At 58.6% G+C, this 14,415-nt stretch overlaps 1 protein-coding gene across 5 annotated transcripts in view; it reads left to right on the top strand.

The window, feature by feature from the left end:
* PEMT (phosphatidylethanolamine N-methyltransferase) overlaps nt 1–12,822 on the top strand; it is a 76,834-nt gene extending 64,012 nt beyond the window's left edge. For 4 of the 5 annotated variants that reach the window (XM_036894079.2, XM_036894073.2, XM_036894075.2 and 1 more), the window contains exons 4-7: nt 8,042–8,187; nt 9,868–9,979; nt 12,143–12,217; nt 12,542–12,822. In XM_036894079.2, the coding sequence (XP_036749974.2) occupies nt 8,042–8,187; nt 9,868–9,979; nt 12,143–12,217; nt 12,542–12,599 (391 nt within the window). In that variant the 3' untranslated portion in view covers nt 12,600–12,822. The remainder of the gene's footprint in view (nt 1–8,041; nt 8,188–9,867; nt 9,980–12,142; nt 12,218–12,541) is intronic. The other variant, XM_036894076.2, reaches the window with a different exon arrangement.
* The last annotated feature ends 1,593 nt before the right edge of the window (nt 12,823–14,415 follow it).

The raw sequence follows: 14,415 nt of genomic DNA, 5'->3' as shown, positions 1-14,415 counted from the left end.
AAGATTCCTGGGTCACTTGCTTATTTGTTTGCTCATATGTTATATTTTTTGGGTTCCACAGTGAGGGAAATTATTTGGTACTTGTCTGTCTCTGCCTGGCTAATTTCACTTAGCATAATACCCTCTAGCTCCGTCCATGTTGTTCTCAATGGCAAATACTCCTTGTTTTGGCTGAGTAATATTCTCTTGTGCATATGCACTGCATCTTCTTTATCCACTCATCAGACTCACAGACGCAGAGAAGAGACCGGTGGTTGCCAGGGGGAGAGGGATGGGGTGAAATAGGTGAGGGGATAAAGAGGCACAAAATCTTCATTTTTATGGGGGGGTGTGTAAAATTTTTTAAAAATTATTTTTATTTTTATTTTATTCTTTTATTAAGGTATCATTGATATACACTCTTATGAAGGTTTCACATGCAAAACAATGTGGTTTACTACATTCACCCATATTATCGAATCCTCCCCATAACCCATTGAAGTCATTGTTCTTCAGTATAACAAGAAGTACAAAATCTTAATTATACTATAAAGTAGTCACGGGGAAGAAAGTACAGCAGAGGGAATATAGTCAATAATTCTATAACATCTGTGTGGTGACACATGGTGACCACATTTACCGTGGTGAGCATTGAACAGTGCAGATAACTGTCGAATCACTATGTTGTACATCTGAAACTGATACGATATCGTCTATAAACTATACGTCAATAAAAGAAAAAAGATATCTGTGAGGTCAGGCAGCACCTGGGATCCTATAGGAAAGGGAGCCGGGGGAGTGAGTTGACGCATCAGGTTGGTTCCCTGTTTGCGAGGGGCCACTCTGCCTTCCCGAGCTGCCCTCACTCGGCCTGCGCTGCTCTGAGCGGACCGCTTTGGGCTTGCACAGGGTAGCACCGGGACCTGTGAGGGTGGGGGTGGAGGAGGGTGTCCCCTCCAGGCCCCAGAGAGACTGGCTGGCGGCAGGCCTCTGTGAGGTCGGGCTGTGAGCCCTCGCTCAGGTGGGCTGTTGGTGCTGCCTTGCCGCCAGGGGGTCCCTGCTCAGTTACCCTCTGAAAATTTGGCTGGCAGGGAGGCCACCGCAGCCTCTGCCTGGTTCAACCAGCCCCACCCGGCCTGCAGGCCCTCAGACCTTCCCACCCCTCTGAGCGAATGGACGAGAGCATGGGCCTGGGCCATCTGAGGTGGCCCTTTCTCCCTGGCTGCCCCTGAAGAGGCATTTAAAGTTCCTGGAATGTTAACCTCTTCAGGATACAGGACCCGCTGCCCTTTCCCCTAAAATAACATATTGTTTCAACTTCGGGACTTCCTGAGTTTTTGGCTTCCTGAATCCAAGATGTAAGAGAAGAAGCTTTGAATCAGTTTGTCCTTGGCCAGGCATCTGCTGGGCTGGAACCCTGCAGCCCCCGCCCAGCCCACTGGCTCCTAGTGGGTTGGAGCCTGGTGTGGAATCCCTGCCCTGCACATGGGCTGTGCCTGAGGTGGGCGGCTGGGTGGGGCTGGGGGTGGTGGAGGGGTGAGGCGAGGGAGGCTGGGCTTTCCTTGGGCTGAAGTGAGGCCTCCCTGTGACCCTGACACAGCCCTGCATGGCCGGTCCCGGTAGAGGGCTTCGACAAGTCCCTTTCGCCCTCCACTCGGCTTCCCAGCTGGGGTTGGACTGGTTCAGAGGTTAGCCAGCTGGGCCTCAAATGCCAAACTCCGCCACCACCTGCCTTTTTACGTACCATGTGCTCCTCTCGGGACCTCTTATATGAGGAATCACACAGTATTTGCCGGTTTGTGTCTGGCGTACTTTACTGAGCAGAGTCCTCGAGGTGCATCCACTACAGGTGACAGGTTTGCTCCCTTTTTACATCCTCTCATGTGCAGCAGCACACAGGTACGTGGCCATCACATTGGACACCTTCAGCTTACACAAAGTGGTATGTCAGCGACAACTGGTAAAAAATAAAAGCAATTTGAATGTTTTTTAAAAAGGAATGCCCTTTTTAAGGCTGGATAATAGGCTACTACATGGGTACACCACGTTTTATTTATCCACTCACCTGTGGCTGGACAGGCAGGCTGCTTCTACCTTTGGGCTGTGACTAAAGCCACTGGGAACATGCTTGTGTTAATATCTCATGGAACCCCTGCGTTTGGCTCTTCTGGATATATACCTAGAAATGGGATTGCAGGATCTGGTGGTGATTTTATGTTTAATTTTTTAAGGAACTGCCAAACTGTTTCCCACAGTGGCTGCTTCATTTTACGTTCCCACCAGCAGTGAAGAAGGTTCCAGTTTATCCGCCTCATCACTGGCGCCGTTACTGTGTCCTCTTGATGGTTCTGTGATGGGGGTGAGGCGGAACCTAGCCGTGGTCTGGGTCTGTGGGTCCCTAGTGATTAGTGGCATCTCACTGCCCTTTGAGAAACCCCTGTTCAACTCTTGGTGCGGTTTTAAGATCAGGTTTGTTGTCACTGTTGAGTCACGTACACGGTGATATTTAAACGGTCCTTAAGTATCTACATCATGTCCTAGGCTTTGCCTCTTGGCTTGCAGAGCTGAAAATATTTACTGTCTGGCCTTTTGAGGAAAAGTTTGCTGATCACTGGACTAGTAAATGACTAAGGCCCCTTGTAGCGCGATCAGATCTGTATTTTATGATTATCTGTGTCAGGTGTCAGCAAACTTTTTCTATAAAGGACCAGATAGCGAATGTTTTTTACTCTGCAGGCCATACAGTCTCTGTCACAACTAACAGAGACAGCATGTGAGCAAAAGAGTATGACCAGGTCCCATTGAAATTTTATTTAAAAGAATAGCCAGTAGGCCAGATTCGGCCTCAGGTTACCATTTGCCAGCCCCTGCCATCCGTGAAAGGTCCATGTGCACCTGGTGGACAACATCCAGGAAGCGCAAAGGGAAACGGAGTTAGAGCAGCCTGGGGGAGGTGCAGGAGCTCTGCTCCTGATGGGGGCTGGCCTGGAGCAGGTCACAGCCTCTCTCAGCCTCCTGGCTGTGGAATGGAGCAGGAGTCCCTGTCCCCTCTCAGAAGGGGTCGCCTGACTAACTAGCCAGCTCCTCACTCAGTGTGTGGTACATGCGGGGATCCAGGCAGAGCAGCTGTGGCCCTTGGGAGCCATTGTACAGGTGGGTAGATATGGTCGGACCTTCATGGTGGGCAGGTCCCTGTGGCTGCATGAAGGGAGCTGGGAGGAGAGGGTGAAGGACAGACCACTGAGCTGGATTTGGCAGCTCCTCCTGCACAGTTTGCGAGCAGGAGGTGAAAAGCTGCGGTGCCCCTGGTCCCCAGGCAGGGTCCCTTCCTCCTCCTCCAGCCCCAGCACAGCCCAACCCAATGTGTACACACCAGCAAAGAACTCCCTGGTTTATTTCTGCGTGACCTGGAGAGGCGCCCCATGCCTGTGCACAGCCTTTTACAGGCGGGAGCCCCCAGCTCCTCCCCTCAGCTCTCTCTGTGTGGGTGAGGGTGTGGGTCTGGCCCGCTCATGCCTCCTGGGCTGTGGCCTTTCTCTTGGCTGAACTGGCCACCCAAGGATCTTCTGGGAGGAGAGAAGGATGCGTATGGGTACGGCTGGCTTTCTTTTCTGCCCTTCAGGGCCAGCAGGCAGTGAAGGCAGAGGCGCGTTTTCCCTTCTCTTGGCCCTTCCCAGGTTTGCCCTTCCTTGTACCAGCTGGGGGATGGCGGTGGGTGGGCATCGGGGAGGGGCCGTGAGAATCCTGCTCCTGCACATAGGCTCCTGCCCTCATGCTGCACGGCCCTCTGCTTGATTCCTAGGGTTGGTCTTGTGTGTGTGGTAAAATACACATAACAGAAAAGGTACCATTTTTGCCATTTAAAAATATACAGTTCAGTGATATTAACACACAATGTTGTGCAACCACTTTTGTCTAGTTACAGAACTTTCTACCCCCACACAACCCTGCTTTTGATAAGCAGTCACCCTACCTTCACCCCCCAGGCCCTGGAAAACAATGTGCTTTCTGTTCCTATGATTTGCCTGTAGTGGGCATTTCCAGTGTGTCTGTTCTTATCTCCCTGGAAGCCACGACCTCTACGAGGGGGGGCGGCGCGGCAGCTGTGGGTTGGCAGAGCTCATGCAGACTGAAGGAGCCCAGACCATGTGCTATCAGAGCCCTGGGCCCGGCTGTCGGCTCAGGGCTGCAGGCCACAAGCAGGGCTGAGCTGGGTGCCTGGTGTGTAGCTGGGGCACTCCAGCAGGGCTCTCCCCTGCCTGCCTCCACTCGGGGTTCCAGGATTTCAGGGGAGCAGAGCGCGGTCAGCGTCAAGTCACACTGGTGACCGAAAGCTCAATCCAAGTTTAAAATAGAACCCGAGACAAACAGATGAACCCCCAGTGCAGAGTATTTCCAAAGGAAATTGCCTCCTATTTATTCTGTTACGGAGTGTGTGGCCCACAGAGCCCATGTCTCTCTGCTAATCTTCCACGTGGAATGGACTGTGCTTTCCTGGCTTAGCAGAGGAGCTGGAACACCAGAGATGGCCTGTTTGGGGCTGGGCCGCGCCGTGCCCGTACCCCTGTGCTGGCGTTCCCAGCGTATGCGAGGCCAGGCAGAGCCCCAAAGGGCCTTTCCAGGTTTCTCTGCTGACCTGTTTCTGGCCCGGGTGCTTTTCTGGGAGCGAGTGATGAGGGAGCTTGGAAAAGGGCTCTGCACTTGTGCCATGGGAGGAATGGGAAAGGAGCCGCAGGTGGACGGGACGCAGGGCAGCCACAGGGCGCTTCAGGGCTCCAGCCCCAGCACTGGCCCTAGATCCCCTCCGTCAGGCATCTCCATCTGCTAACCAGAAGCCTTTTCCTGTGGAGCCATCCCCCAGGGAAGCTGCTGTGGGCAGCACTCGGGTAAGAGGGCTCCTGTTTCCTCTGCCAGTGTGTGTACTTGCCAGGTGGCTTCTGGCAGAGGAGCCCAGTGCCCACGGAGTGGGAAGCCGAGGCCCCACTGGACCCTGGTGGGTTCTCTGGAGCACCATGCCCAGGTCCTGTCGGGGCTCCACTGCTACTGGGGTGGCCTGCAGGGTCCCCCTGCTGTGCCCTTCCCCAGTAGGGACTCCCCACCTCCAGAGGTAACATTCCAGATCTTACCACAGGCCCCTTTCAAACATCTCCTGCCCAGCCCAGCTGTTCCTTTCTGGAATGCTGTCCCTGCCCCCTCCTCTTCCCTGGCAGATTTCTTCCATCTCAACTCAGACTGAGCCTCTCCAGTGCCTTCTGGGCTCAGTTTACTCCTCTGTCCTTCCCATTGTCCTGTTGGCAGAGCTCTGGGCTTACCGGTGTGCACACAGCTCTCCGGCAGCAGCTCTATGCAGGCAGATGGGACAGGTACCGTCACCATCGTTCATAGGGGGCCACAGGCCAGGGCACCCTCTCTGAAACCAGGAGCCCACAGTGCTTTCATTGGGCTATCTGGGGTGCTCCCCTCAAGAACCAGTGGGTATCCTGGGCTGTGGGCAGCCTAGGGCTGGTCAGAGGGTGCCTGGTGCACCTCTTAGCCCTAGGTTTGGGAACTGGGGGTCAGCCCTGGCAGGGAGGACCAGGTGCCAGAACTCTGTTTAGGTAGGTAGAGCCTAGGGGCTGGGCCCTGGGGGTGTCATCCCAGCCCACAAGAACACAGAGGCCTGAGTGTGTGTGTCACTATCCAACCCCCAGCCCCCACCACAGACACACTGTGCTGTGTGGTCCCTAAGGCAGTGGCTGCCATGGAGCCAGGGGCCTGCAGGTGAGCCCCACCGTGAGTATGCAGTCCGCCTTGCCAGGGCCCACACCTTCTCCATCCCACCCACCCCGTCTGCGGACCGGACAGGTAGGGAGGGTGCTTATGCTGCCTGCCAGAGCTGCCTCTCTGTGGCCTCATCTGCTGGGTCTACAGGTGTGCCTGGTCACAGGGCTGCCAAGATTCACGAGAAAATCAGGTGACGGCATGGAGGTGTGGGGCATGGCTCTGTCATTCCGGTACAACACTGGGTGTGCTTGACCCTGAGCCAGTCCCAGCAGCTCAGCCTGGAGTTGCAGGGTGACCCTGGCCTGGGCAGCAGGAAGGCACAGGGTCATGGTGGCAGTGCCCAGGGTGCCCAACACATGAGTGCCACTGTTTGACGGGTCACCATGCAGGATGGATGGATGGGTGGGTGGGTGGGTGGGTGGATGGGTGCATGGATGGACGGGTGGGTGGATGGATGGATGGGTGGATGGGTGGGTGGATGGATGGGTGGGTGGATGGCTGGCTATATGGGTGGGTGGGTGAATGGGTGGGTGGATGGATGGGTGGGTGGGTGGATGGGTGGATGGGTGGGTGCGTGGATGGGTGGATGGATGGATGGGTGGGTGAATGGATGGATGGGTGGGTGAATGGATGGATGGGTGGATGGGTGGGTGGATGGATGGGTGGGTGGATGGCTGGCTGTATAGGTGGGTGCGTGGATGGGTGGGTGGATGGATGGATGGGTGGATGGGTGGGTGGATGGATGGGTGGGTGGATGGCTGGCTATATGGGTGGGTGGGTGAATGGGTGGGTGGATGGGTGGTTGGGTGGTTGGATGGGTGGGTGGATGGGTGGATAGGTGGGTGCGTGGATGGGTGGATGGATGGATGGATGGGTGGGTGGATGGATGGGTGGATGGGTGGGTGGATGGCTGGCTATATGGGTGGCTGGGTGAATGGGTGGGTGGATGGATGGGTGGGTAGATGGGTGGATGGGTGGGTGGATGGATGGGTGGGTGGATGGATGAATGGGTGGATGGGTGGATGGATGGATGGGTGGGTGGGTGGATGTGTGGGTGGGTGGATGGATGGGTGGGTGGATGGCTGGCTGTATGGGTGGGTGGATGGGGGTTGGATGGGTGGGTGGTTGGTTGGATGGGTGGGTGGATAGGTGGATGGGTGGGTGGGTGGATGGGTGGGTGGATGGATGGATGGGTGGATGGATGGGTGGATGAATGGATGGGTGGATGGTGGTGGACAGACTGCTAGATGGAGGACAGAGGGGTAGGTAGCTGGATGGATGAGTGGGCAAATGAGTAGATGGATGGGTAGTTAGGTGGGTGGGTGACTAGTGACCTGCCCTGCTGGGAGGCACCTGGTACACAGTGAGTACCAGTCACTGCCCTGCACGAGGCAGGAGACCTCCCTGTCTCTTCTGGGCGTTGTGATTCCAGAGGAATGAGAAGTGTGTTTGTGATACATGCGTGCAGTTGCTCCCCACCCAAGTTTTCCTTGAGTGTGTCCCTCCCTCCAGTGTTAGTTCCTGCTAATGAGGCAGACCTGAGCCCAGTCACTTTGCCCCACCTGCCCCAGGTCCTCCTGTCTCAAGTGGCCAGTTGGAGAACCTCAATCTCAACCTCTACCCACTAGCACAGTCACCGCCTTTTGGCCAACTCCTTTGCCTTTTAACAAGACTTTCAATGGCCTGGCCTCAAAAGGAGCCTGCTGGGGGCATTTCAGTGGTGGAAGGATATACCGGGCCCCTGAGGTGCCGCCTGAGATGGGACAGCCCTGCACAGGGGCTGTAGAGGCAGATAAGGGGCAGAGCGTGCCTTAGGCTTCTGGGTGCCGAGTCCACAAGCGCATGTGGACACGCTGGCCCTGGGCCCAGCTACTAACTGGGCAGGAGTCAGGGTCTGCATGCTGCTGGCCTTTGGGCTGAATCCAGACTGCTGTCATGCCCAGAGTCTAAAATGGTTGTCATTAATTGCTCGTTTTTAAAAACATAGGATATTTCACATACAGGCCAGGATTTCTGGCTTCTCGAAAAATAAACACATCTAGCAGGCCTGGGTACCCCTCTGGCCACTTGCCTTGTTGAAGCAGGGGCTGGTGTTGCAGGACAGTCCGTCTGGGGCAGGAAGGTGCTCTCCAGGCTCCCTGCAGCCCGCTTCACTGTTGGTTTCACCTGCCTGGCCCCAGCAGCCACTGAGTTTGAGACCCATGGCTGCTCTGGGGGCCACCTGGGGGATGGAGAGGGAAGGGCAGGGTGGCGCTTTCTCCATGGCAGTGACCTCCTGTCTCCCCTTCCCGGCCCTCAGCTTCACACAGGCCATGCTGAGCCAGCCCAAGATGGAAAGCCTGGATAACCCCACAGCCCACCGCGTGGCCCTCATGCTCCTGGGAGTGGGCAGCACACTCGTGCTCTCCAGCTTCTTGGCACTGGGCTTCACCGGGACCTTCCTAGGTAAGAGTCGGAGGGCTGGGGCCCTTCAGCAGAGCCCCCTGGGTCCAGGGGAGGAGCAGGGCCAGGTGCTGGCCTGCCCCCAGCCTGTGGCACCTGCGGGGGGAGCCCCGGGAACCCAGCTGCCTCCTTGCTCTGCCACCCGTGTCAGTATGGGGTGCCTTTCCTCCTGCAGGCTGCGGCCTGCCCGGGTTAGCTTGAGGAGCTGGGCCCTCGTAGCTCACCTAGCTGGCTGGCTGCCAGCCAGGCAAGGTTCCATTTGCCGGCAAGGGTCTGGAGATGGCGAGGGCTTGGGGAAGCTGTCCCTTCTCTGCATTTCCCACCATGTGTGGCTCTGGTACTTTTGGGCTCAGTGCTGACCCAGCCAGTCAGCCTCATGAAGCTCAGGGAAGAAAGCAGCTGGGAGAGGCCACCAGGGCAAGGCAGCCTTGGGGACAGGGGAGGGAAGGAGGAGGCAGCCACTGCCTGCAGGGGGAGCCCCTCCCAGCAAGCAGGTGGCACCTGGGAGGTGCCTGGCTCTCTGTTGGGCTGGGGTGGGGGCCAAGACCAGGGAAAGGTGGGGATCGGGGGCAGGTGTCACAGAGGCGAGGGCGCTGCAGGGAGGCGGTTGGGGCCAGTGGGAGGGGTGCTGTGCCGTGGGCTCGGGTCCTCTGAAGTGCCTCAGGGGCCCTGCAGGTGGAGTGGGGAGCTGGGAGGGGCTGGTGGAGCCCCAGGCAGCATGGGGGCTGTGCCTGGTCAGGCCTGCATGGGCAGAATCGTCGGAGGAGCAACTGTGGGTGGAGGTCAGTGGGAAGGAGTCTAAGAATACCAGCTCCCACCCCATAGGAAATGGCCTAGAAACGCATGGACCCCTGGGCTCTGATGTAGGGCACTGCAGCTACTTCCCTCCCATGAGTCAGCCCCAAAGCAGGTTTCTGTGCCACCTGCCTCCAGGCCTGCTGCCCATTTCCTGCCTCCCGTGGCCCCGGGCAGCTCCCAGCCCCCAGCCTCTTTGTCCCCAGACAAGGGGTGACGCAGCCCCGTCCGGCACCTCCTGCTTGAGGCTGCCCCACTTCTGCCTGATGAAGCTCCAGGGGAGTTCTGGGGAGAGAAGGCTGGCTAGGCAGCAGCCTGGCAGGCCTGGGGCACCTGTGCTGGACTCTGTGTCTGTGTCCGCACCTCTCAGAGTGGCCATGTTTTGGGGGGTGGGTGACTGGTGGTCTGGTGCAGGCCGTGGTGGTCACTCTCCATGGTGACTGCTGCCCTGGGCTGGCTGCGGGTGGGAAAGTGGCAATCCCAGGGCTGGCCCCCTGCGGCTGGAGGAGGAGCAGAGCAGCCCCTCAGTCCCTAGTGGAGGAACTTGCTGAGGCCGTATACTGGGTGAGGAGAGAGGAGAGGGAGGCAGGAACAGCGAGTGGCAGGCAGGCCTGCTTAGGTGGCAGAGTCGGGAAGGGTCTTCCTCGGGAGGTGGTGGGAGCCGATGCAGAAATGCCAAAGGAGGAACGCCTCCCAGGCCAGAGGGAAAGCACAGAGCAGGGCAGCAGCCTCTGAGGTGCCATGCCCGAGGGTGGGGGGGCCTGCCCCCGGGGTGCCCCAGCTTGGAGTGCTGTAGGCCAGCTCCCACTTGCCCGCGCCGGCCCTGGGCCCCTCCGTCAGTAGTGGTGTGGCTGGGATTGTGATCCTGTGGCCCTGCCTGGCCCACAGGTGATTACTTTGGGATCCTCAAGGAGGCGAGAGTGACCACGTTCCCGTTCAGCGTCCTGGACAACCCCATGTACTGGGGCAGCACAGCCAACTACCTGGGTTGGGCCCTCATGTGAGTAACGCCCGCTGCTCTCCGTGGGGCCCAGGCCGCTGGGCAGGCTCCCCTCGCCTTGCGACATCCTGGAGCGGGAGTTGGCAAGCTCTCCAGCGCCAGCAGGCTCCGGGCTGCAGGAGGGAAGCAGGAAAACACGGGGCGGGCGGCACACAGTTCCTCATTTATGGATGCTGAGATTCGGATCTTATATCGTCTTCACAATGAGGTGTTCTTCTCATTGCTTTTTTAAAGACCATTTAAAAATGTAAAAGCCATTCTTGGCCCATAGGCTGCTGACCTGTGCCAGAACATCAGGGCCGGGCGGCCCCGAGCAGTCGGCCCCTACACACGGCAGGGGCAGCAGGCTCGGCCCCAGTGGCTGCAGCCTGTCAGGGCGCTGGTCTGTGCCTGTGCCCAGGCTGCCAAGGCCCTCATCCCACGGGGAGCCACCCCAGGTCCCATGGGAGGGTGTGGGCCCCAGCCTGGCTGCTGCCTGCCTCAGCCAGGGATGGCCGCTAACTAGTGACCCCCAGCACTCAGCCCTCACCTTCTCACTGTTCAGAGACCCCCAGTCAGGGAGGCGGCAGAGGGCCTGTGGGCTCTGGACTTCACACAGCCCTCTAGAGCGCTTCCCATTTGTCCCTTTTCTGTATTAGGACTCCTTGCATAGAGAGTTTTTTCTGTAGAAAGTGTTCTGCTTTTACTGAACACTCGAAAACCACTTGCCTAGAATGTTCCAGGTGCTCCCAGAGACCAGAAAGGGCCCAAAGGAATGACTCTCAGTGGGACGCCAGGTGTGGGATGCTTGCTCCTGTCCTCCCCTCAGAGGGAGGCAGCTTGGAAGGCACACCAGACTTCGGGGGTTGGAGCTAGAGGCAGCCCTGTGGATCTGGCTGGGACCCTGCCCCAGCCCCCTTCCAGATCAGACAGCCCCCTCCCACTTGCCTTCCAGCCTGGCCCCCTTTGCCTGGACTTGGGCAGTGGGATTCCTGGAGGCCCCCACCTTCCCATTAGCTCAGGTGAGGAGCCCGTCCCTGAGGAGACCAGCCCTGCCGCCACCCAGGGCCAGGCATGGGGGCCACTTTGGACTTGTTTCTTCCTCTGCACAGTGGGATGGTCATCTCCATACAGGGTTTTAAGGATGTTAAGATCAAGGGTGTGACAATATTTTGAAAGTGAGGAAGTCTCTGTGGCCAGAGCCCTGGCCCCTGGGCCCCGCAGGAGCTAGCTGGCAGCAGGTGCACCTGCCTCTTCCCGGCACCTGGGTCCATGGTTTGTGGTAGAGGGAGGCTCTGCTTGCTCTAGAAAACCACACTAGGGCCAGTGAGCAAAGCTCCAGGAGGGCAGACTTCATTTCAGCCCCAGACGGTCTCTGGCCTTGACATCTCCATGTAGCAGTGGTGAGGGACAAGAGGCCCACTCCACCCTGGAGGCTGATGCGAATGGAGCCCACAGAATGCATGTAGGGGCTTCATGAAGTCTTTGCTGTCCTACTTGGAGCTTCTGGACAGACAGTGTAAGGCCCTGGCAGGGAAGGGGCAGGGTAGAGGATATGCATGGGGAGCGCGTGTCCTGGGGACACAGATCCCACCTGGGCCCCTGTTCCCGCCAGCTCCATGAGCTGCTCCCTGCCCAGCTGTCTACAGGGCACAGCCCCTAGGGAGCCCCGGTCCAGGGGTAACTATAGAGAAGATGGGGACAGCTGGATGGCAGGCACACTGGGTCCCTCTGTGCAGCAGCAAGCGGCAGAGAGCCAGTGAAGGGGCTGCGAGGCCCTCCACCTGGCTTTCCACCTGAGACCATTTCTAGAAAACAGCCTGAGAACATCGCCACTGGGGCAGGGGTAGCATTTTTGTCCCCTGGAACATCATGTTGTGCAGAAAAGGACACACTTGGCACTCGGGTAATCCTGAAATTCCTTCCTGGATTCACTCCTGCTATGCTGAGTTCCCAGCTGCAGGCTGGAGACAGAAGATGGGTTACGGGCCCACCCTGGACACAAGCCAGCCTGAACGGGCCATCAGTGAGCTGGGCAATGGGTCAGGACCCAGAGGGCAGGGGCCCTGGTCCAAGAGAGAAAGCCGGTCTGGAAGGGAGCTGCCTGGCGCGGCTTGGTGGGCTGCGGGACCCCAGCACGCCGGGAGGAGCCCGTGGCCTCCTGACAGTGTGTCCTCTCTGCAGGCACGCCAGCCCCACCGGCCTGCTGCTGACTGCGGTTGTGGCCCTCATCTACATGACCGCCCTGCTGTTTGAGGAGTAAGTAGGTGCCACCTCAGGTGTGGGACCAGGGCTGCTGTCTGATGTCCGAGCTGGCCTGCCTCTCCCTTCAGGGCCTTTCTAGTGACCAGGCAGCTTGGGCCGGGCTGCCTGTCGGCTAGGCCACACCATGTCACTCTCAAAGTGGTGGAGAGGAAGCTTAGAGTGGGCAAAGTGGGGCCTGGGGGCCAGACAGGTGGTGACGAGACTGCCCTGGGCCCTCCTGGTCCTGATACCCTCAATCTGTCCACACTTGGGTGGGGGGTCTGGGGTGATGGCAGGGCCCCCAAGACCTGCTGACAGGAGCCTCTATCTACTCCTCAGGCCCTTCACTGCTGAGATCTACCGGCAGAAAGCCTCCCAGTCCTACAGGAGACGCTGACTGGGCCTGCAGCCACTCTGCTGAGGGCCTGCCACCTGCCAGCTCGCCAGGATGCCAAGCCCTGTGATGGGAGAAGGGCGCCGGCCACAGCTCGGAGCTCGCGAGGGCATGGGCTGCTCCAGCCACTGTCCTGGGGGCCTGAACATGCTGTCGTGTGGCCACTGAGCCCCCTGACCCGCTGCCCCCACCACATCCCAAATCACTAATAAAGGTGCCCTGACCCCAGTGTGGCCTCCAGGCCTCTGTCCACCCAGCTGGGGAAGGAGTGGGCCTGAGGCTCGGCTGGGGCACTCCTGAGGCCAGGCCAGTCCTCACTGGAGCCTCACAGCCAAGGCGGGCAGTGCAGCCACACTCGGCAGGGAGGGGTCCTGCCCAGACATGGCCTCCTGTGCCGCCCACCTCACTCCTGCCCTGGCAAGCCCACCACCCAGTGGCCTAACACCCCCACATGCCAAGTGGTTCCTGGCTCCCATGAGCTGCCGTCCAGGGAAAATGACCAGAGAGTGAAAAATAGTATGCCGAACATTTAAAAAATGACATGAAAGTACTGGTGGGCATGGGAGCCCATGTTAGCTGTGGTGGTTGGGAGGGGTCTCATAGTGGGGAGGGGTCATGTAGTGGGAAGGCACAGTGGCGGGACAGCAGGGCTCCCTCCTTCAAATTTGCAGTCCTTGAGCCTGCAGGGATAGGGAGGGACCACAGACACTTGGCATGCCCCTACTCTGGCCACCCTGCACTGGCTGTGTCTCCTGACTGTCACACAGGTTGGGGGCACCCATTTGGCAGCAGAGGATGTGGGGCTCAGAAGCTGGGTGACTTGTCCAGGGGCACACGAGTATGACAGCATGTGAACTGGAACCCAGCTCAGTCCCACTGAGCCACACCTCCTCTCCCTCTGGGTGGAGGAGTTGGAGGAGAGGTGGGGGCTCTGGCGCCAGCAGGGAGGGCCTCCTGGCTGGGACCAGAGGACCTGGGCCCAGCACTTGTCCCGCCCTGCTCCTCGGGCTGAACTCAGCTTCTCTGGTTATGGCTGACATTTCTCTCCTAACCCTTCATGGACCACGTGCCACCTCAAGGAACAGGCCGCATGACCATTTGGGGGCTGTAGGTCCAGCCTGACCACGGAGCTGTATGGGCAGGACTGGCCCCTCCTCCTGGCTCCAGCCTTAACTGCTCAAGCGCCCAGCCCTCCAAGGACACAGGATCAGCCTCTCCCTCATGTGAGCTGGGAGCCTGGGGTGAGCCCAGAGTCCCCTGTGCCACAGCTCCCAGAGCCTCGGTCTCCATGTGAATGGCCAGCAGTCAGGCCTGCCACGTGCACATGGCAGCCATTCAGGCAGCACCAGCTGGACCTCCTCCATCTCCTGTGGGGTTCCGTGAGGCTTTCTCTTTCACTTCTGGAATCCAGAGTCTGTCTCAGGGCTTGAGAGTCCACAAGAGGTATCTAGTCTGATCTTAATGCTTCAATCCCTGCCTCTGCTTGCATACCCCCAGGAACAGGGAACTCACTCCTCCACATGCACCTCTGTACACACAGCCTTTGGCCCCCAATGGCCTGAACTGTCCCTTTGTCAGGGCAGGACTGAGGTGCTTGAAGTGTCCTGACCCATTGGTCCCCACGGCTGTGGGCAGTGGGGTCTGGGGGTGGGTGGGCCAGAGCCACAGGCTGAGAACAGCTCATAGGTGAAGGGGAACCTGCCAGACAGCTATGGTCCCAGCTGGGTGGAAGGAGCCTGTCAGAGGGGAAACCAGTTCTGTTTGGTCCCTTCCTCCTCTTCAGGCTGTGGACCAGGGTGACACAGGACAGACGGGAGCT

Source organism: Manis pentadactyla, chromosome 4 (genome assembly GCF_030020395.1).
Source record: "Manis pentadactyla isolate mManPen7 chromosome 4, mManPen7.hap1, whole genome shotgun sequence".
In the NCBI taxonomy this organism is placed as follows: domain Eukaryota; kingdom Metazoa; phylum Chordata; class Mammalia; order Pholidota; family Manidae; genus Manis; species Manis pentadactyla.
This window is presented reverse-complemented; position numbering and strand designations above follow the sequence as displayed.